This window comes from Ahaetulla prasina, chromosome 18 (assembly GCF_028640845.1).
Source record: "Ahaetulla prasina isolate Xishuangbanna chromosome 18, ASM2864084v1, whole genome shotgun sequence".
In the NCBI taxonomy this organism is placed as follows: Eukaryota; Metazoa; Chordata; class Lepidosauria; order Squamata; family Colubridae; genus Ahaetulla; species Ahaetulla prasina.
The window spans coordinates 11,427,128-11,450,685 of record NC_080556.1 but is presented as its reverse complement, the minus strand read 5'-3'; the positions used below and the strand labels follow the sequence as shown (position 1 = coordinate 11,450,685).

Sequence of the window (23,558 nt, the reverse complement as noted above, 5' to 3'; positions counted from 1 at the left end):
AGGAAGGGCCTTCTGTTGGAGCTCCTACTCTGGAACGACCTTCCCCCCGGTTTGCGCCAAATATCTGACCTTCGGACCTTTCGTCGGGAATTAAAAACTTATTTATTCATCCAAGCGGGACTGGACTGATTTTTTAGATTTTTTAAATTTCTAAATTTTAAATTTTAAATTTTTAAATTTTCTGTAATTTTATAAGGGGTATTTTAGGTTGGTCAATTTGACGGTTTTAATTCGGTCACTATTGAATAGGTATTTTAAATTGATTTTTAACTTTGTATACTTACTGCTTTTTATCTTGGCTGTACACCGCCCTGAGTCCTTCGGGAGAAGGGCGGTATAAAAGTTTAATTAATAAAAATAATAAAATAAAATAAATAATAAAGAAGAAAGATGGATGTTGGCCATGAGAAGACCAAGCCAATGTTGACAGCTTTGGTCTAGAGTCCCTTCTCCAGACATTTATCTCAACCTTGGCCGCTGGTATCCAACACCAGATAACTTATCTAAAATGTATAAAGGTATGTCAAAATAATTGAGCTCTCCTATATTTAAAGGGGAAAAGAGAAGTTTTTTAAACTTAAATTTTGTGACTTTTAAAAATTGAAATGGCTACTAAACCACCTAAGGCTGCTGGCAGAAGGGGATCTGAAGTAGCTTTGGAAGATTTGATTAAAGAGCAAGGCAAAATGTTTGAAGAGAGGTTTAAGGAGATGATGAATAATATTATGGACAATAATGAGAAAATAAGAGAAGAAATAAAAGAAAATAATAAACAGATAAAAGAAGATATTTTGATGGCTTTTCAAGGTTTGACAAATAAACTGGAAGGGTTGGAGGAGGAAGTGCAAGAAATAGCCCAATCAAAATCAGCAATTAAAAATAATTAGAATAGAATTGAGTTAAGTTGAGTTGAGTTGAATTCTTTATTGGCCAAGTGTGATTGGACACACAAGGAATGTGTCTTTGGTGCATAAGCTCTCAGTGTACGTAAAAGACAAGATACGTTCTTCAAGAATCATAAGTTACAATACTTAGTGATAGTCGTAGGATACTAAATAAGTAATCAACATCATACTAGGAAACTAAATAAAACAATAGAAGTTTTATAAGATACTGTTCTGACCTAGGCTTCCCCAAACCATGAAACAGACAAAAAAACTAACCCTTTTTATTAAGTTACTGTGAATTATTCTCATTCACATCCAGCAAAGTCTTTCAAGGGAGAATTTACAGTCACAGACCTTATCTGGCTTGGGGAGTTGCCAGGCCGATGTTTTCAAAACTTGGCAAGGAGTCACAAACGAATTAAGCAAACTACTTGTCTCCTGTAAACTCCCCTCCCCCTTCGCTCCTCTTTTATTCGCTCTGGGAGGGGCCCTTCGTCATCCACCCGTGGCCTTACTCCCGAGTCGACCCTTGTTCTTTAGCTGTTCCCTTCGTCTGCAACTCTGCGCATGCGCACCCTGGGAACAGGCTCCAGCTGTTCGTCTGCCTCACTGATGTCTGACTCCAAAGGCAGCTGATAACTGGCATGGTAAAATGGCTAAATAAACCAAAGCACCCCTCCCCCCCCCAAAAAAAATAGGTGACCGAAGCATCGCCCTCCTGCTCTATGCAGATGACGCTGTGATCCCCTCCCGTAAGCCTTAAAAGAGCCTTGCCCTTCTCCAGTGTTGTAATTACAATAAACTGGACATAAATTAGGGGAAAACAAAGATCATGGCCTTTGCAAAAAGGCGCAAAACTTTATTCATGGTAATACAGTCTTAGTAGTTAGTTTGTGTTGCGGGAATTATTTGTTTAGCAGAGTGATGGCGTTCGGGGGGGAAAACTGTTCTTGTGTCTAGTTGTTCTGGTGTGCAGTGCTCTATAGCGTCGTTTTGAGGGTAGGAGTTGAAACAGTTTATGTCCAGGATGCGAGGGATCTGCAAATATTTTCACGGCCCTCTTCTTGAGTCGTGCAGTATACAGGCCCTCAATGGAAGGCAGGTTGGTAGCCATTGTTTTTTCTGCAGTTCTAATGATCCTCTGAAGTCTGTGTCTGTCTTGCTGGGTTGCAGAACCGAACCAGACAGTTACAGAGGTGCAGATGACAGATTCAATCATTCCTCTGTAGAATTGTCAAACTGTCAAATGTCAAAATAATGTTGGAAGTGTAAAAAAAAATAAAGCAGGGACTTTTTTTTTTTTTTAATCATTTATGGTGGACGTGTGATAAAGCAAAGAAATCTTGCAGCAAGGTTCATATTTTAACAGAGAAAATTCTTAAAACAAAGAGAAAGATGAAACCAGAAACTGTCGTGTCCCACTCCTCCGCTGACGGCCGGGTCGGGGAAATCCGAATCAGGCGTGCCTCTGCAGCTCTGCCAAAGTCCTAGCAAAGTTCTCAAGGCAGGCAGGAGACCAGAAAGTGACTTCAGCAAGATAAGGTAGACTTTGCCTGACTCAGAGAATGCCAGAAAGCAGATCCTTTATATAGGCCATGGGGCGTGGCTCCATGACTCAGCACTTATCCCGGCCTGCCCCTCCCTTCCTTCTGTTGACGCCGCCTATCAATTCTCCCGAAGCGAGGGTCACTCCAGTCTGCAGCTGTTGGTAATTGACCTTCCTCAGGCTCACATGCTGTGGGGGAGGGGGAGGGGTCTAGTTGCTCCGTTTGCCTGGGCATGGAGCCAGGGCTGGGGGCTGGAGGCGCTTCTTCTTCCTCAGCCTGTCTGGGCATGGAGCCAGGGCTGGGGCCGGGAGGCATGCTAGGACATTCCTCAGCGTTCGGAAGCAGATAAGAAGGCCCCAGCTGCGGGGAAAGCGGACGAGGCAAAACAGAAACTTTTGGGTTTAATTGAAAAAGACTCGGAGGAAAAAATTCAGAACTTTGGTCTTATATATGTTGATAGCAGCAGCAAGACTCCTGAACGCCCCAAAAATGGAAGATTGGTAGCTGCTTATAGAAATGGCTAGTTTATATTACTACGAAAAAGCAAAAAATTTGCGGTTTGATGTTAATGCTTAATTTTACTGCAATAGAGAGCATCGGAAGTCAACACTCTTTTTTTTTTTCCTTTTTCCCAGCCCTTCCTAACTTCTCTTCTCCCTTTTCCGCCAACTGCCTTCCTATGTACTTTTGTAGTTTGTACTAGCTGATAACCTGGCATTGCCCGAGTATTTATTTATCCCAATCCTGGGATAAGAGCAGGAAGAGCAACTTCACCCTGAGCCCTGATTCTGGCGAGAATGAAATTAGTTTCCCGAAGCGTCAAGTAAAATGATACCACCTTGTTATTTTACTAGCTGATCCGTGATCATTTGGTATGCTTTTTTTCTGATCTTGACTTAGAAGTGGCTTCTTGTCTGCGATATATGCACTAAGCCGTTCGACGTGGTAGTTTTCTCCTATGTAATCTGCGTGAAGTATGTCGTGTCGGTCTCGTAGTGGTACAGGCAGGCCGAGTTGCAGTAATGTTTTATTGATCATCAAAGCCTTATTGAAAATGTCTGGACCAAACATATTTTCTAATGTTGGATTTTCCCCCTTACCAGAGGGAGCCCCCTTGTGTAGTACTGTAAAGCTGTTACCATGGCAACTCCACTGTTTAAGGCAGTGCAGTAGAAGCCTTTTTAAGGCACAACAGGCTGTATCTTAACAGAACACACACCCCGAAGGGTGTTAGAGGTGTCTTACCCCCACAGTATTTCTTTCCAGAGAGTAAGTCATCTGTGTACCATTTGGCTGAAATTGCTCGAGGCATTCCAGAGTTATGCTGGAACATACACACACACACACACACACACACACACACACACACCCATTTATAGATAGATAGATAGATAGATAGATAGATAGATAGATAGATAGATAGATAGATAGATAGATTTTATAATCTAATAAATTAAAAAAATAATAATAATAAAAAGTGACTTGGGAATTCTGGGAGTTGAAATCCACCCGTCTTCCAAGGACCAAGGTTGATGGCAGAAACACCCTTCTACAGCTTTGATCTATTTTCCTTTTCCTCAAGGTCACCTGTCTGCCATGGAATGATGACCCTCTGGCCGCTGAGACCAACCTCATGAAAGACGAGCTGGTTAAAGTCAACCGGAGAGGCGTCCTGACCATCAACTCCCAACCTAACATCAACGGAAAGCCTTCCACGGACCCCATCGTGGGTTGGGGACCAGAAGGTGGCTACGTCTTCCAGAAGGTAGCTGTTGTGGCCCGCCAGCAGCAGCAGATTTGGACAGTGAGGAGGTTGGGGAGGAACATGGGCCAGTCCTGGAGTCTGGGGAAGGCTCTGATGAGGGCTCTGCGTCGGAGGCAGAGAGGGAGCCAGGGGCGTATGCCAGCTATCAGCTGCCTTCCGAGTCAGATATCAGTGAGGCAGACGAACAGCTGGAGCCTGTTCCCAGTGTGTACATGCGCAGAGTTGCCAGACGAAGGGAACAGCTAATGAACAAGGGTCGACTTGGGAGTAAGGCCACAGGTGGACGATGAATGGCCCCTCCCAGAGGGAATAAAAGAAGAGCGACAGGGGAGTGGAGTTTGCAGGAGACAATTAGTTCATTCCTGCATTCCTGCCAAGTATTGTGGCATCTGAAAGATATCGGCCTGGCCGCTCTCCAAGCCTGATAATTGTCGGTAATTGTGAACTATCTTGAAAGACTGTGGGAGAGGAAAGACTTTGGTGGAGAGGAATCCACTGTAAATGAAATAAAAGGGGTTTATCAGGACGAGGACTTGGCTTTGTGCTGCTGGGGAAGCCTAGGTCAGAGAACAGTAGCCTCCTTAATCAACTTGGTTGATTCTTTGTTTCTGTCCCTTTGGGTCAGTCTTGAGCCCTGGCTGGAAGACTCCCTTTTGGAAGTGGTTGGCCATTGCTTGCTTCCCCGGGGCTGAGACAGTGGGACCGACATAAGGTCCCCTGGTTGGCTTCGTGCCTAAGGAGAGGGAATAGCAATAACAATAGCCCTTAGACCTATATACCGCTTCACAGTTCTTCAAAGCCCTCTCTAAGCGGTTATAGAGTCAGCCTCTTGCCCCCAACAATCGGGGGTCCTCATTTTACCCACTTCGGAAGGATGGAAGGCTGAGTCAACCTTGCGCCAATCAGGATCGAACTCCTGGCTGTGGGCAGAATTAGCTTGCAATACTGCATTCTAACCACTGGGAGGGAAGGAAGGAAGGAAGGAAGTGAGTAGCACTTAGACTTATATACCGCTTCACAATGTTTCACAGCCCTCTCTAAGCAGTTTACAGAGTCAGCCTCTTGCCCCCAACAATCTGGGTCCTCATTTTATCAACCTCAGAAGGATGGAAGGCTGAGTGAACCTTGAGCTGGTCAGGATCGAACTGCTGGCAGTCGGCAGAGTTAGCCTGCAATGCTGTATTCTAATGACTGTGCCAACGCGGCAACTCTTAATAGCAATAGACCACTTCACAGTGCTTTCACAGCCCTCTCTAAGCGGTTTACAGAGTCAGCCTCCTGCCCCCAACAATCTGGGTCCTCATTTTACCCACCTTGGAAGGATGGAAGGCCGAGTCAACCTTAAACTCAAACCTCAAACAACCAGCCATTCAGAAGACCAGGCGAAAAGGGGATTTGGATTCTTAAAATCATTAAAGCAAGCGGCACAGAGATTAAACTGTATTAGAGAACCGCACGAAGGTTAAAGAGGCGAATTGGCCCCATTGGATTTTAAAGTCCTCATTTAGAAGCCTGGTTTTGCTGAATCTCCTCCCCCTATTAGAACAGCTCACAAAAAAGTAGTTACAACCCCCCCCCAAGCTACGGTGAATATGGGCTCCACTGTGTGCAAATCCCACCCCCCACCCCCCAGTAATTCCCAACATCAAACCATGCACACCAATATTGTGTTCTCACCGCCTCTCTAATGAGATTAAAAAAAAAAAAGCTCACTGCTTAAATGTCTTTTATAATACACAGAAGCCGTTTTCTCACAACACCCTTAACTAACGAAGCTTGTTTAGAGCGAACGTTGACTAGGATTGTTATAATTTCAGTTTGCCGGTTTTGCAAACCCCAATTTGTTTGGGTGGGTCAACCAATCGGGAACCCAGAAAATTGGAAGCTGCTGGAAAATGTATTTTTTTTTTATTTACCGTATTTTTTGGAGTATAAGACGCACTTTTTCCCCCCTAAAAGAGGGTGAAAATTTCGGTGCGTCTTATACACCGAATGTAGCCAAAAACACGAGGCACGGAGGAGGCGATGGTCTGTGGCAATCCCTGCAGCCTGGAACAGCTGATTGGGGGTATTCCGGGAGGCCCATCCACCCACCAATTAGCTGCTCTTGCTGAATCAGGCTGCAATAATGTGCTGAAGCTGACCTGGTTGTTTGCTATTTGCTGCAAGGACTCAAGAATTTTCAGAAAGCACACATAAGAAACTGATTCAGCAGGATTCAATAACTTCTATTTATATATAATATAACGCATGAAGTAAATAGACAATACCAAAAGCAGGTTTTCCAACATGGTAGTAAATACAAGCAAAACACAAGCAGAGGAGAGGAGTTTCAGTTTTGAGCAGCCGACTACTTTTACAGCTCAGCACAGACTCCGAGCTGCAGAGCTAAGCCACGCCCAGGCTCCTTGTTGTCTCCTTCCTTGTTGCTCACACAGCAAATACTGTTTCAGTTTCCAAACAGCCCTCAACTCTCTCACACACTGAAGGGACGCTAGCCAGATGAATACCGATGGATGCTGGTAGGCAGAGGCAGAATTTTTTCTTCTTCTTCTTTTCCTCCCCAAGAACTAAGGTGCGTCTTATACTCTGGAGCGTCTTATACTCCGAAAAATGCAGTAGGTTTCTTAAAAATGGCGGCCACTTGTGAAGTTGTTTCAACCTGATCGACTTTAAGCTGTGTGGACGCAGACGAGAAATTGCTGTCCTCTTCTCTCCTCTGACCCTCCTCCCCCTTTCCTTACAGGCTTACCTGGAGTTTTTTACCTCCGCCGAGAACATCAAAGCTCTGCTCACAGTTCTGAAAAAATATGGACAGCGCGTGAATTACCACATCGTCAACGTGAAGGTATTTCTGGAATTTCTCAGGCCGGCGGCCGCCAAACTTTGAGACACCAGTTCTGTGGAGAGAGTTTTTTCCCATGGATCAGAGGGAGACACGGTTTTCCGTGCTGCCTGCATCCAAGGGATGGGGTGTCGCTGGGGGCCCCTCAAAAGCAAGCATCTCCCATTGATCAGAAAATAGAATCAGCTCAGCTCTGTATGGCTAGGAAAATAACAACAGAGTTGGTAGCAGGGTTGAAATGTAAAATTTGTTACTATCAGTTCTGTGGGCATGGCTCGGTGGGGGTGGAGGTAATGTGATTGGGTGGGCGTGGCCAACTTTTTTTTTTTTTACCTTTAAAAGCATTTTTTCTACAATCTCTGCGGCCGAAGAGGTTGCAAAAAAAGGCTTTTAAAAGCCTCTGATGATCAGGCAATTTAGCTGGGATCGCCAGAGGAGCCTTTTAAAAGCTTTTAAAAGGTTCTGACGATCCCAGCCGAGTTGCCTGATCGCCAGAACCTTTTCAAAGCATTTTTTTTTACAACCTCTTCCGCCGAAGAGGTTGTAGAAAAAATGCTTTTAAAGGGTTTTGACGATCCCAGCTGAACTGCGCGATCATGCGCGCCTTTTTTTTTTTTTTTTACTTTTAAAAGCATTTTTTCTACAATCTCTCCGGCCGAAGAGGTTGCAAAAAAAGGCCATTAAAAGCCTCTGATGATCAGGCAATTCAGCTGGGATCGCCAGAGGAGCCTTTTAAAAGCTTTTACAGGGTTCTGACGATCCCAGCTGAGCCGCGCGATCATCAGATCCTTTTTTATTTTATTTTTTACTTTTAAAAGCATTTTTTCGGCTGAAGAAAAAAATGCTTTTACAAGTAAAAAAAACTCAACCTCTGATGATCGCGCGACTCAACTTGGGCATGGGCGGGCAGGGGGGCAGGGAGTTTTGCTACTGGTTCTCCGAACCACCTGCCACCATCACTATCGAATCGAGCGATCCGGTCCGAACCGGGAGCATTTCACTCCGTTGGAAGGGACCTTGGAGGTCTTCCATTCCAACCCCTGATCGAGCAGGAGACCCTGTACCCATGATGGCGAATGTATGGCACGCGTGCTGCAAGTGGCACACAGAGCCATCCCTCCAGGCATGCGAGCCGTTGCCCATTGCTGTTCCGGGTTCCGGCGTGCCGACCAGCTGGTCTTCTCCCATGCGGGAGCATCAGAAACTGGAAGACCAGCTGGATGGCGTGCATGTGCGTGGCGGAAATCCGGAAGATCATTTTTCCAGCACACACATGCAGCTGCTCTTCCAGTCAAAAAGGTTTGCCAACATTGCCCTATACCAGTGATGGTGAACCTGTGGAAATGTTGCGCGCGCATGCACGCACTTGTCGGGGCCGCGCTCCGGAAAAGCCAAACTTCCAGGTTCTAGCACGCATGCGCACCCAACAATCAGCTGGCTGGCACTCATGCGCAGGCTGGTTTTCGGCACTGCCGCATGCGCGCAGGGAATCACGCTCCGGAAAAGCCAAAACTTTCGGATTCTGGCACACATTCGCACCCAACAATCAGCTGGCCTGCTCGCATGCGCACACCGGTTTTTGGTACTGCCGTGCGTGCGAACGACAGCTGATCTTTGCACGAGCATTCGCACCAGAAACCCCGAAGACAAACAGGCAATGCTGCGCGTGCCATAGGCTCGCCATCCCAGCCCTATACCGTTTCAGACCACAGAGGGTTGTCTCATCTCTTTTTGAAAATATTTTCTCTTAAAATTTAGTAAAATTAAAATTCTAAAACTCTTAACCCTAACGCGGTGGCTCAGGGGCTAGGACGTTGAGCTTGTCGATCGAAAGGTCGGCAGCTCGGCGGTTCGAATCCCTAGTGCTGCCGTGTAACAGGGTGAGCTCCCGTTACTTGTCCCAGCTTCTGCCAACCTAGCAGTTTCGAAAGCACGTAAAAAATGCAAGTAGAAAAAATAGGGACCACCTTTGGTGGGAAGGGAACAGCGTTCCGTGCGCCTTTGCCGTTGAGTCATGCCAGCCACATGACCACGGAGACGTCTTCGGACAGCGCTGGCTCTTCGGCTTTGAAACGGAGATGAGCATCGCCCCCTAGAGTCGGGAACGACTAGCACGTATGTGCGAGGGGAACCTTTACCTTTACCTTTATAGAACAGAATGGAATAACAGAATTGGAAGGGACCTTGGAGGTCTTCTACTCCAAGCCATGCTTCAGAGGAAACCCTAAACCATTAGAGAAAAACGGTTGTCCAGTCTCTTCATAAAAGCTTCCATTGATGGAGCCCCCACAACTTCTGGAAGCAAGTCGTTCCGTTGATTCGTTGTTCTCACTGTCAGGAAATTTCTCCTTAGTTCTAAGTTGCTTCTCTCCTTGATGAGTTTCCACCCGTTGCTTCTCGTCCTGCCTTCAGGTGCTTTGGAGAATAATCTATGGAGATTCTACTGTCATCCAGGTCACGGTTGTCCCAAAAGTGTTTTTTCTCAGGAGGCAACCGGACTCTCTGGTTTTTCTTTGAAGTCGTTTCGCTTCTCATCCAAGAAGCTTCTTCATTCTTCTCGGATGTAAAGCGAAACTTCTTCAAAGAAAAACCAGAAAGTCCACTTGCCTCTTGAAAAAAAGCACTTTTGGGATTTTGGAGAATAGTTTGACACACACACCCAGTCTTCTTTATAGCAGCCCTTCAAACATTGGAAGACTGTTATCATGTCAACCCCAGTCCTCCTTTCCATTAAACTAAACATTCCCAGTTCCTTCAACCGTTCTTTATATGTTTTAGCCTCCAGCCAAGGGTGGGATTCTACCGGTTCGGAGCGGTTCGGCCGAATCGATAGTTTCCTTTTTTTTTTTTTTTGGTAAAAAGTTTTTTATTTTTTATTTTTCTTATACACATATTATAAATGTACGTTTTCTTATTCATAGATAATCATACATATTCTCTCAAAAGAAAGCACAAAAATAAAACCTTTTAATTGCATTTGGAGTTGCTCTTCTACCCTTTCTTTCCCTCCGTTTTACAACAAACCTTCTTCTTCTCTTTTCCCTCCCTCTTTCTTCTTTTCCTACCTTCTTCCTCTTCCTCTCCTTCCTCATACTTACTTCCCTTTCCTCTCCCCCCACTTCTCTTCTCTTTCCCTCCTTTCTCACCTTCTCTCCTACTCTTATCTCCTAACTTATCTTCCTCTCCTTCTCCTTCCTTCCATCCCTCTCTCCTTCACCTCCTCTATCTTACCTTCTATTCCTCTCTTCTTTCTTTCTGCCTTGTTGTATATTATTTCCCTTGTTCGGTATCTGAGCAACTCCAATCTTCTGATAATATATACTTTCTTTTCAATTTCTTTTCTATTTTACCCAATCCATCATTTCAAAATTGTACATTTACATCTATCATCTTATTATTTATTTATTTATTTATTTATTTTATTTAATCATATTTTTATACCGCCCTATCTCCCAAGGGACTCAGGGCAGTTTACAGCCTATTAAAAACACCAATACATAACTATAAATACAGAAATAAAACACTAATTAAAAAACTTATTAGATAACGCCGAATTAAAATTTACAATTAAAATAATAAAACCCCATTAAAACTACATTTGATTAAAAACCTAGCCCAGTCCTGCGCAGATAAATAGATTGTCTTAAGCTCGGGGCGAAAGGTTCGAAGGTCAGGAAGTTGGCGGAGTCCCAGGGGAAGTTCATTCCAGAGGGTGGGAGCCCCCACAGAGAAGGCCCTTCCCCTGGGCGTCGCCAGCCGGCACTGCCTGGCCGACGGCACCCTGAGGAGTCCCTCTCTGTGAGAGCGCACGGGTCGGTGGGAGGTAATCTTTTCTTCTTCGTTCCCCCTCCTCCCCCTTTTCCATAGACTCTGGCGATATCTGGGTTTCTGTTTCTTCATAACCATTTTTCTCATTTATTTTCCATTTATTAACACTGTTTATCTACCTATTGTCTTTTATTTCTGTCTCTTTTCTAACCATACATAAAATCTTTCCCATGTCTTGAAATACACCAATTCCTCTTTTATCTTTTATTCTTAAAGTTAATCTATTCGTTTCCGCACTGAGAACCGGTAGTTCCGATGATCAGCTGGGAGGCGAACCGGTTCGCTCCCACGATCAGGTTGGCCCGCCCACCTGCCCCAAACTTAATCTTTATCTTTTCAGCTGATTGGTGCGGCAGAGCAGATTGCCGCACCTCAGCTGTGTTACTCCCCAAGCGGTAACACAGAAGGTTAGTACAGAACAACTAGACACAAGAACAGTTTTTTCCCGAAGGCCATCACTCTGCTAAACAAATAATTCCCTCAACACTGTCAGACTATTTACTGAATCTGCAGTAATTAATTTAATTTAATTAATTTAATTAATCGTTTCATAGTTCCCATCACCAATCTCTTTCCACTTATGACTGTATGACTATAACTTGTTGCTGGCAATCCTTATGATTTATAATGATATATTATCATCAATTGTGTTGTAAATGTTGTACCTTGATGAACGTATCTTTTCTTTTATGTACACTGAGAGCATATGCACCAAGACAAATTCCTTGTGTGTCCAATCACACTTGGCCAATAAAATTCTATTCTATTCTATTCTATTCTATTCTAGTATTTGTAAAACTGTGCACGATCACCGAACCGGTTGTTAAACCGTCAGCATCCCACCACTGCCTCCAGTCCCCTAATCATCTTCGTTGCTCTTCTCTGCACTTTTTCAAGAGTCTCAACATTCTTTTTATATCGTGGCGACCAAAACTAAATGTAGTGTGGTCCATTCCAAGTATGGTCTAATAGTTGGGCGACCACACAGCTCTCCATGGGCATTGACCTATAAAGCAGCTAGGATTGTATTTGCCAAAAATTGGAAAAATGAAAGACTTCCGTTGCAAGATGAAAGTATTATGAAAATGTTGGGAATGTGGAGAAATGAGTAAATTGACATGAGAAATTAGAGAACAGGAAGAGAAACAATTCTACAAAATATGGGATCTCTTTTACCAGTGGTTAGAGAGATATGTTAAAGAGATTTAAGTAAGGTTGTATTTAAGTAAGGGCTCTGTGGCTCAGACTGCTAATCTGTTATTATCAGTCTGTTATTAACAGCAGCTGCCTGCAATTACTGCAGGTTCAAATCCCACCAGGCCCAAGGTTGACTCAGCCTTCCTATCCTTTATAAGGTAGGTAAAATGAGGACCCAGATTGTTGGGGACAATAAGTTGACTTTGTATATAATATACAAATGGATGAAGACTATTGCTTAACACAATATAAGCCACCCTGAGTCTTTGGAGAAGGGCGGGATATAAATGCAAATAAAAAATAAAAATAAAAATAAAAATAAAATGTTAAAGAGATTTAAGTAAGGTTGTATAATGAAAATGTCAAATTATATGATGGAGTTTAGGGAATGAGATCGGAGATGCTTAACATTAAATTAAGAAAGCTGATTTAGAACAGAGAGAATGAAATGTTATTCTTAATTGAGACTAATTGATTAAAACGTTGAGAGATACATTATATTGATAAAAAAAAAATAAGATTGATAAATTAGTCGTAATGAACATGGTGATCTGCACAAAGACTGATGACCAACCCACCGACGCAACGTATTTGGATTGAAGATTGTTTTATGTATGTGTGTTTGTAAAAAAATAAAAAAGTTTTTATTTTAAAAAAAATAAACCTCTGGCCCCTTTTGCTCTTCTTCAACTCTTTCCTGTTGCTTCTGCAGGGAGAAAACGTGACCAACGCTCACGACATGCAGCCCAATGCTGTCACGTGGGGGATCTTCCCGGGCAGAGAGATCATCCAGCCAACTGTGGTGGACCCAGTTAGTTTCATGTACTGGAAGGTAAACCTGTTTCCTTATCCCTGCTTAGCCTGCTTCTCACAGTCCAGCCCGCAATCCAAAGGAAAGCTTACCAACGACCCTTCTTTGGGAAAAAAATAGCAGCAAGTCTTTTTTTTTTTTTCCCCAACGCTCCCTAGATCGTTTTAAAGTATTTGTGAATTAATCTCTCCTTTGATCCCCATTAAGGGACGCGGTGGCTCAGGGGCTAGGATGTTGAGCTTGTCGATCGAAAGGTTGGCAGCTCGGCGGTTCGAATCCCTGGTGCTGCCGTGTAACGGGGTGAGCTCCCGTGACTTGTCCCAGCTTCCGCCAACCTAGCAGTTTCGAAAGCACGTAAAAATGCAAGTAGAAAAAATAGGGACCACCTTTGGTGGGAAGGGAACAGCGTTCCGTGCGCCTTTGGCGTTGAGTCATGCCGGCCACATGACCACGGAGATGTCTTCGGACAGCGCTGGCTCTTCGGCTTTGAAACGGAGATGAGCACCGCCCCCTAGAGTCAGGAACGACTAGCACAGATGTGCAAGAGGAACCTTTACCTTTTACCTTGATCCTCATTAATAGCACAAATGTCTGGGGGCATTTAAATTTAAAAATGTTTTAAAAATGTTTAAAAATGTTATACAGGTAGTTCTCGATTGATGACAACTGAGCCCCAAATTCCTGTTGCTAAGTGAGACAGTTATTCAGTGAATTCTGCCCCATTTTTACGACCTTTCTTGCCGGCGTTGTTAAGTGAATCACTGTAGCTGATTCGGCCGCTTGACAACTGACTCATATTTTGTATAATAATACAAACTTATTATTGTATAATAAATTTCTTAATTCATTTTTAATTGTACATGGTTTATGTTTTATCTCGGCTGTAAACCGCCCTGAGTCCTTCGGGAGAAGGGCGGTCTAGAAATCCAATAATAATAATAATAATAATAATAATAATAATAATAATAATAATAATAATAATAATAATAATAATAATAATAATAATAATAATAATAATAATAATAATATTTACGACGGTTGCAGCGTTCCCAGGGTCGGGGGGAATCCCCTTTTTTAAAACCTTCCCTTAACAACCGTGCGGCTAGCTTAACAGCTGCCGTGATTCACTTAACAAACGGGATAAAGAAAAGTCGTAAAAACGGGGACAAACTCAACACGTTTCTGACTTAGCCTCAGGAATTTTGGGCTCATTTGCAGGCCGGCTACCTGTATTCATGACGGGAACCTTTAGCCGGGCTGAATCCTGTGTTCGAGTCCTGCCGTCTTCTGCTCGCCTGCGGCCTCTTAAAATGGCTAACTTTAACCCTGCTGTCTCCCGTGGGGCAGGATGAGGCCTTCGCCTTGTGGATCGAGCAGTGGGCGAAGCTTTACGAGGAAGAATCGCCGTCCCGTATGATCGTCCAGTACATTCACGACAACTATTACCTCGTGAACTTGGTGGACAACGACTTCCCCTTGGACAGTTGTCTCTGGCAGGTATTGGAGGACACCTACGAGCAGCTGAACGGCCCAGGAAAGGAAGAGAAAACCGCTGGATTTTGAAACGGGGGACTCCCAACACATTTTGGTTTTTTTTACCTCCCATCACAAATAACGGCAGCTAAGAAACCCAGCAGTGCCTTCGTTTCTGCTAGGTTTTCCAGTTTTTTAAATAAGATTTTGGATGACCAGTGCTCCGAACCGGCGGTCCCCAGCTTGGCGGCCTGGCCTGATGATGTGTATGTGTGTGTGTGTGTGTGTGTGAGAGAGAGAGAGAGAGAGAGACAGGCGCACGCACGACGGGGGTGGCATCCTCCCGGTTTAACAACCGGTTCGCTGAGCGCACGCGCCGCACTGAAGAAAACTCACCTCCCGCATGGCTGCTGGCAAGGAAAACAGCTGAGGCGTGGCAATCCACTTTAAAATCGGAGCGAACCGGTTCACTCACGGCTGATAAGTCGGAGCTAAACGGTTCGCCCGAACTGGTCCGACCGCTGACGCTCCAGTGGAGCTTCGTCCACGAGTGGAGGGTGTTTGAGTGAAGGGCACTTGTGCTCACGTGGGAAGCTCCCCTCGCACGCATGAAGGCCACGGGCGCTCGGGCGCCAAGCTCCATTCACACGAACGATTTGCGCGGGAATGCAAGGGCCCACCTCTCGCACGAGTGCGCCCTCCAGTCGTGTTTAGTAGAGCTTCCCGTACAAAGCAGACTTGCCTGTCGGTCGGGTAAGTGGAGCTTCACACTTGCTCCTTTCTCCTGCGGCCCGGTTTTGAACAAGCTGTGACCTGGTAGTGCGCCACGACCCAAGAGTTGCCCCCCCCCCAAAACTTCCTAAGGAGCAGCCACGGCCAGCTTGGCTGAGACTTGCAACTCTCCCCTTTTTTTTTTAGTTCCCTCACTCCCCACACCTATTTATTTTGATTTTTGTAAGCAGTGTCGAGAATTGTCTTCCTCGTTTTATTTCGGGAGGGGGGGGAGTGGGAGCGGCAGCTGGTGGAACCTTTGTAAAGGGACGAAAAATTAAATAAAATGACTCACACACTAACGTCCCCGGGCGTGGCCCCATAAGGAGAATGGCTTCGTCGGAAGGAAGCGTCTTGGGGGGTCTCCAATGCCAAGGAAAAGTTTTGCCTCCTCCCACCTGCCTGGCGGAAACGGCACCGAGCTCACCTGTCTCAGAATAAGAAGAGCTGGAAGGAACCTTGTAAGGCATCTATTCCGACCCCTCACCCAAGCAGGAGACCCTCCACCATTTCTGACAGATGGCCGTCCAGTCTCTTCTTGAAAGCTTCCAGTGATGAAGCTCCCACAACTTTCGAAGGCAACTTCTGTTCCATGGGTTGATTGTTCTCCCTGTCAGAAAATTTCTCCTTATTTCTAGCTTGAATCACTGCTTGGTCAATTTCCATCCATTGTTCCTTGTCTGGCCTTTGGGTGCTTTGGAAAACAGCTTGACCCCCTCCTCTCTGTAGCAGCCCCTCAAATATTGGAAGACTGCTATCCTGTCTCCCCTGGTCCTTCTCTTCACTAGACCAGCCTGCAACCTTTCATTGTATGTTTTAGCCTCCAGTCCCCTCATCATCCTGGTTGCTCCTCTCTGCACTTTTTCTAGAGTCTCAACATCTTTTTTTATAGTGATGTGACCAAAACTGAATACAGTATACTAGGTGTGGTCTTACTAGGGCTTTATAGAGTGGTATTAGTACCTCTCTTGATCTTGATTGTATCCCTCCGTTGATGCAGTTTAGGGTTGCGTTGGCCTTTTTGACTGCTGCCACACATTGTTGGCTCATATTTAGCTGGTTGTCCACTAAGACTCCAGGCAGTGGTGGGATTCAAGTAATTTAACAACCAGTTCTCTGCCCTAATGATTTCTTCCAACAACCAGTTTGCCAAACTGCTCAGAAAGTTAACAACCGGTTCTCCCGATGTGGTGCGAACTGGCTGAATCCCACCACTGACTCCAGGATCCCTTGCATTTGCAAATGGCCCGGATTCAAATCCTCTGCCTCAAAAATGGGCTTTTAACGTTTGGCTCTCGACCCCTGGAGGGTTCACTCCCAAACGGCAGGGCGGTGTATCCTCAGGAGCAAGGGAACTATGGGAGTTGTAATCCTGTTGTGTCTCGTCCGCTTTCACTGCAGCCGGGGCCTTCTTATCTGCTTCCGAATGTTGAGGAATGTCCTAGTATGCCTCCCGGCCCCAGCCCTGGCTCCATGCCCAGACAGGCTGAGGAGGAAGAAGTACCTTCAGCCCCCAGCTCTGGCTCCATGCCCAGGCAAACGGAGCAACTAGACCCCTCCCCCTCCCCCACAGCATGTGAGCCTGAGGAAGGTCAATTACCAACAGCTGCTGATTGGAGTGACCCTCGCTTCAGGAGAATTGATAGGCGGTGTCAACAGAAGGAAGGGAGGGGCAGGCCTGAATAAGTGCTGAGTCATGGAGCCACACCCCATGGCCTATATAAAGGATCTGCTTTCTGGCATTCTCTGAGTCAGGCAAAGTCTACCTTATATTGCTGAAGTCACTTTCTGGTCTCCTGCCTGCCATGAGAACTTTGCTAGGACTTTGGCAGAGCTGCAGAGGCACGCCTGATTTGGATTATCCTGACCTGGCCGTCAGCGGAGGAGTGGGACACGACAAATCCCACCCCACGTTGAGAGGGCCTGTCGTCTGTTCTCGGCCTGAGTTTCTAACATGGCTGCCCATGGCTAAGAGACCTCACTCCGTGGACCCGCAAAACATTGCGTAAAATGGCCTCTTTCTCTTCTTTCTCCACTCGGGAAGAATTGAGGAATTGAGAATTGAGGAAGGTTTGAAAACAAGGGTTGTTACAGGGTTGTTACAGGCAGCTTTCACAACAGTTCGGTTAGGGACCATTCGAAGTTACGACAGCACTGACAGACACAACTTAAGACAGTTTTTCACAGTTAGCTTTGCAGGAGGTCCATGGTCACGCAATCAAAATTCAGACCCTTGGCAACTGTGATTCATACTTGCGATGGTTGCACGTGATCCTCTTTTGCGACTGTTGGGACCAGGCCCAAGTAGGTAGTAGTAGATACAATCAGTTTAAAAACAAACAGACTTTATTAGAACAGCTGAGAATTAAACTCATTCTCAGCTTCGTCCAAACTAAATCAAAGCAAATTCTTCCGAACACAATTCTTATTATCTTATCATCATCATTATTATTATTATTACTATTATTAAGTCTTATCAGCAACCTTGGTCTAATTAGGCCAACTGCCACAGGCTTTTCTTGGCAAAAGTTCAAAAGCAGAAGACGCCGACAAGAAATAAATGCAGCAAGACAAGGAGCGAGGCTATCAATGTTGTTTTCCGGCAAAGAGCCCAAACACCGTTGCTGGTCTTTTAAGCCTTACGGGAGGGGCCAGTCATCTCTTGGCCCTACTCCCGAGTCGTTCTCTTTGCTTGAGCTGCTCTTGCCTTCTGGCAGCTCTTCTCATGCGTGCATTAGGAACAGGCTCCTCCTGTTCCTCTGCCTCACTACTATCAGCCTCTGGAGGCTCTGGAGTCACTCCCCGATGGCCCTGGCCCCACCTCTGCCTCCGACGCAGAGCCCTCATCCGGGCTTTCCCCAGCCTCCAGGACTGGCCATGTTCTTCCTCAGCCTCATCGCTGTCGGACTCGGTTGCCAGCTCCGCAGGCTGCTGGTGGACCACAACGGCGACCTTCAGCGAAGTCAGTGGGGAAACCAGATTCGCTTAACAACCGGGTTACTAAATGTCTATGAAGATTCTCAAGTCATCCAGATCATGGTTGTCCCAAAGGTGCTTTTTATTTTTTCAAGAGTCAACTGGACTTGCTAAGGTTTACGGGTCTGGGAATATATCAACATTGGTTGCTGTCGATAGCTTTTCGCTTTGTAAATTAATCTTGTTTGTATAGCCCAGTCTGGGTGAACCTTTTTGGCACCAAGTGCCAAAGTGGGAACGTACCAGGGGTGAAATGCTCCCGGTTCGGACCGGATCTCCCGATCCGGTAGCGATGATGGCTGGTGGTTCAGTGAACCAGTACCAAAAATCCCTGCACCCCCCATGCCCAGCTGAGCCAAGCGATCATCAGAGTTTTTTTTTTTTTACTTTTAAAAGCATTTTTGCTTCGGCCAAAAAATTGCTTTTAAAAGTAAAAAAAAAAAAAGCGTCTGTTGTGTCTGCGCCCCCCGAGCCGGGCCCCCTGCCAGAAAGTGACTTGGAAAGTGAGGGGGAAGGGCCATCAGGACTTACCTCTGGAGCACCGGCTTCCCTGGCTCAGCTCCAGGAGCCAGAAACAGGCCAGGTGGAGGAGATAATGAGGCCTCTGTCCCCTGACTCCCTCCCCAGGCCACGCCTTCAGACCCGGCTGATAGCAATCAGGCCTGGCTGGACCCTAGGTTTCATAGGCAGGAGAGGCGGGAACAACAGAAGCAGGGGTGGGGCAGGCCTAGGAAGTGCTGAGTCATGGAGTCACACCCCACAGGATATAAAAGCAAGGGCTGCTATACCTCTTTGTAGCAAGCAAATCAGCTGCTTAACTAGAGCTGAAGTACTGTTCGTTCCTGGTTGACTCATCAAGAGAGATAACAGAGACACTTGGCAGACGCTCGCTAGTTTGCTGCCAGAGCTGATAGTGCCGGCTAATTAAGTCATCGCTCGGACTGAGGCGAGGGGGACAGAACAGCCTCTGATGATTGCACGGCTCAGCTGGGATCGTCAGAGGAGCCTTTTAAAAGCATTTTTCCTACAACCTCTTTGGCCGAAGAGGTTGTAGAAAAAATGCTTTTAAAAGTAAAAAAAAAAAAAGTTGGCCACGCCCACCCAGTCACATTACCCTGTCCCTCCCACCAAGCCATGCCCACAGAATTGGTAGTAACAAATTTTACATTTCACCACGCACGAGAGAGGGTGCTGGACCCCGGAAGAGCAGTTCTCTGGCGCGCATGCGTGTGCCAGGAAATTGAACTTCCGGTTTCTGGCACGCATGCGCACACGGAGACCAGCTGGCCGCTGCGCATGTGTGCACCGGAAACCGGAAGCTCAGCTTTCCGGCAAGCGGATGAACGCCAGGGAGCTGCTCTTCCAGTTTCTGGCGCACCCATGAAGCCAAGCTGACCGGCGTACAAGCATGCGCTGGAACTTGGAAGACCAACAGGCAATGGCTGGCTTGCCTGGAGAGATGGCTGTGTGTGCCACTTCCGGCATGCGTTCCATAGGTTTGCCATTACGGGTATCGCCTTTATTGTCATGTGTACAACAAAATTGGTTTTAGCCTCATTGGTGCCATCCATGACAAAAAATAGATAAATAGTATAAAGAATAATCCTTATCCAAGTAATTAGGGGGGTTGGCGAAAAAAGAAGAAAAACTAGTCATACGTTTCCACAGGTGCGTGGAGTGATTGTGGTTGTATTTAAGAGTCTGACTGTTGTGACTCCAGCCCCCGAACCTGGCCCCATGCCCGCAAGTGACTCAGCAAATGAGGGGGAAGGGCTGGTAAGGCTTACCTTGAGAGCACCGATTCCTTTGGCTCGGCTTCAGGAGCCAGAACCAGACCAGTCAGAGGACGTAATGAGGACGTCATCCCCTGATTCCTCCCTTCCCCAGGCTACGCCTTCAGATCCAGCTGATAATAATAATAATCAAGCTTGGCTTGACCTGCGCTTCAGAAGATTAGAGAGGCGGCGTCATCAAAAGGAAGGGTAGGGCAGGAGCCCCACCCCACAGGATATATAAGGAGCTTTGGGACTGCTCTCACTCCACGGGAAGCAAAAGTTTAGCTGAACCATTTCAAAAAGAGCTGAAAGTCTTGCTACGTGAGTCATTTGTTTGAACTTTGGCAGGCAGCTGCAATTTCTCTGCCAGGACTGATAAGAGCTGTGAATCCACTGGCTGAAGGCCAGCTCGTGGGTCTGAAGTGGGGAAGGAGACAGAACACTGACAGCCCAAGGATAGAAGCTGTTTTTAAACCTACCGTATTTTTCGGAGTATAAGACGCACCTTTTCCCCCCAAAAAAGAGGGTGAAAATCTGGGTGCGTCTTATACTCCAAATGTAGCTTCTCAAATGGAAGTTTCAGAGGCTGAAAAAGGCATCAGAAACGGAGCTTCAGAAAAAAAGCCCCAAACGGAGCTTAGAAAAAAAGCCCCAAACGGAGCTTAGAAAAAAAGCCCCAAACAGAGCTTAGAACACAGCCAGGAGTTCGATCCTGATTGGCGCGAAGTTGACTCAGCCTTCCATCCTTCCAAGGTGGGTAAAATGAGGACCCCAGATTGTTGGGGGCAAGAGGCTGACTCTATAACCGCTTAGAGAGCTTAGAAAAAAAGCCCAAACAGAGCTTAGAAAAAAAGCCCCAAACGGAGCTTCAGGAAAAAAAGCCCCAAATGGAGCTTCAATGGCTTTTTTTCTGAAGCTGCTTCAGAGGCTGAAAAAAGTTTTTTCTGAAATAAGAGTTTCAGAGGCGGGGGGAAAAAAGCAAAAAAAAAAAAGCAAGGCACAGAGCTCACAACCAAGGAACCTGTTGCTAAAATTCACCTCTGGGAACAGCCGATTGGGGGTATTCCGGGAGGCAGATCCACCTGCCAATCAGCTTATTTTTTTCTTATTTTCCTCCCCAAAAACTAAGTTGCATCTTAACAACTTATACTCAAAAAATATGGTATTTGTTTGGCTGGCTGTGCTTCGATGTCTTCTACCGGATTGTAGAAGTGCGAAGAGACACTGACCAGGGTGTGAATCGTCTCTTGAGTATCTTTATCTTTGCGGATGAGACTGAGTTGGAAGATCGAGTTGCAAGCACTTCCAAAGTTGAACTGTGTGTTTTGGTGTGGATTTGACCAAGGTGTCGCTTTATCATCCACGCCCCAGGTGCCCCATCCGACCTTTGCCCGGGGAATGTTGATTGAAGGAAAAGCACTCAGACATCACCTCCGTTCAGCCCAAATCAAGAGAGGACCGTCCCTGCCTGTCCATCTGTCTGTCCCCAAAGAACCAGAAGAAAATAACTGATGGCAACTTAACCTGAGATGAACGAAGTCCCTTGGGAGGGATGTTTGTGTGTGTGTGTGTGTGTGTGTGTGTGTTTGTGTGTGAGAGAGGGGGGGGAGGGAGGGAGGAATGGTTAATCCCAACAGATTTATTTCTTGCTGCTTAATGAGCAAATACAGCTAGTCCTCGACTTATGGCCACAATGGCGCCCAACATTTCTGTTGTTAAGCAAAACATTTGTTAAGTGAATTCCGCCCCCCATTTTCTGACCTTTCTTTCCTCGGTTGTTAAGTGAATTCCTGCAGCTGTTAAGTCGGTAACCAGTGAGCAGTGCACACCAGAACAACTAGATACAAGAACAGTTTTTTCCCGAAGGCCATCACTCTGCTAAACAAATAATTCCCTCAACACTGTCAGACTATTTACTGAATCTGCACTACTATTAATCTTCTCATAGTTCCCATCACCCATCTCTTTCCACTTATGACTGTATGACTATAACTTGTTGCTGGCAATCCTTATGATTTATATTGATATATTGATCATCAATTGTGTTGTAAATGTTGTACCTTGATGAAGGTATCTTTTCTTTTATGTACACTGAGAGCCTATGCACCAAGACAAATTCCTTGTGTGTCCAATCACACTTGGCCAATAAAATTCTATTCTATTCTATTCTATTCTATTAAGTGAATCTGGGTTCCCCGTTGATTTTGCTTGTCAGGAGGTCACAAAAGGGGATCACAGGATGCCCAGGAACACTGCGACCATCATAAATGTGAGTCAGTTATTGACTCTGCTTGTCAGGAGGTCACAAAAGGGGATCAGGACCCTGGGACACTGCGACTGTCATAAATGTGAGTCAGTTATTGACTTTATTTGTCAGGGGGTCACAAAAGGGGATCACAGGACCCCCAGGAACACTGCGATTGTCATAAATATGAGTTAGCTGCCAAGATTCTGAATTTCGATCACGTGTCCCTGGGGATGCTGACTGCAACGGTCGTAAGTGCGAAAAATGGTCCTAGGTCCCTTTTTTCAGCAGCATTGTAACTTTGAACAGTCACTAAAGGGACAGAGGTGGTATTCAGACGGTTCGGACCAGTTCGCCCGAACCGGTAGCGGAAATTGTGGGTGACTTCGCTCTATGCCAGTGTCGGAAGCGGCACGAAGAATGCGCAAAGAATGCACAGCCTCACTGGCTCCTCTTCTGCATTCCTGTGATCACACACGCACCGGTCAGTTGACCGCCATGCGTGCTGGAGCGGCGGAACCCGGAAGAGCGGCATTCCGGCACACGTGCACAAGCCGACACCTGACCTTCCAGGTTGACGTTGCACGCATGTGCGATGGCCAGCTGTTTGTCGGGCGCGCTACCATGCCGGTATCTGGGTGTTCAGATGCTGGCTTCCGCATGCGCGATGGACCGCCGCTTTTCTGGTTATTGCCACTCCCGTGTGCCTGAAGGCCAGCGGGGCAGCACATACCTCGCGGGATGGTTTCACGTGCCACTTCCAGCACTCGGGCCGGCACGCGGGAACATCAAAGCTTTGCCATCACGGCTCTATGCCATCCTATTTAGGCATGTTTTTGAAGCCGAGTGCATGCATGGACATTTGCGAACCGGTAGGGAAAGTAAGTGAATGCCATCCCTGTAAATGGACTGTTGTAAATCGAGGACTATAAGGGAAATTCAGCGGGGGGAAGTGGGGAGAAAAAACTTCCTGCTCTGTTGCAAAACACAACCGGACTTCCCCTCTGAAGTGGGGCGGGGTCTGCCCGAAGCAAAGGGATTTTCCTGAATTTCAGAAGGGCCTTGACAAAGAGGGGGCCCCCATCACGACTTGCACTTGAATCTTTAATAATTATCTCAAAATAAACAAGATCCGCACGGCTTGGTTTTTTTTCCTCCTTCCAGTCCAAAATGCGCAGACATAAGTTTCCATTGCAAAGTCTTAAGTTTTTTTTGAGAGGCTGCTTGTCCCTCGGACCACTTGTCCATCCTGCAGCTGTTTACCAAAGGGACCCTTGAGCCAGATGTTTTATTCCGTTGGGACACGAGAGACGGCCGCCAGCCGACGCCACTTTCCGAAAGCCTGCGAAGAGATTCAGATTAAGATACCGATTAACAGAGTTGGAAGGGACCTTGTAGGTCAGTGGTAGTCAACCTGGTCCCTACCGCCCACTAGTGG

At 46.2% G+C, this 23,558-nt stretch overlaps 1 protein-coding gene across 2 annotated transcripts in view; it reads left to right on the top strand.

Annotated features, from left to right (window-relative positions):
• MTHFR (methylenetetrahydrofolate reductase) overlaps nucleotides 1-15,852 on the top strand; it is a 38,121-nt gene extending 22,269 nt beyond the window's left edge. For both annotated transcript variants that reach the window (XM_058161246.1, XM_058161245.1), the window contains exons 10-13: nucleotides 4,017-4,199; nucleotides 6,946-7,047; nucleotides 12,782-12,901; nucleotides 14,228-15,852. In XM_058161246.1, the coding sequence (XP_058017229.1) occupies nucleotides 4,017-4,199; nucleotides 6,946-7,047; nucleotides 12,782-12,901; nucleotides 14,228-14,443 (621 nt within the window). In that variant the 3' untranslated portion in view covers nucleotides 14,444-15,852. The remainder of the gene's footprint in view (nucleotides 1-4,016; nucleotides 4,200-6,945; nucleotides 7,048-12,781; nucleotides 12,902-14,227) is intronic.
• Nucleotides 15,853-23,558: the final 7,706 nt, after the last annotated feature.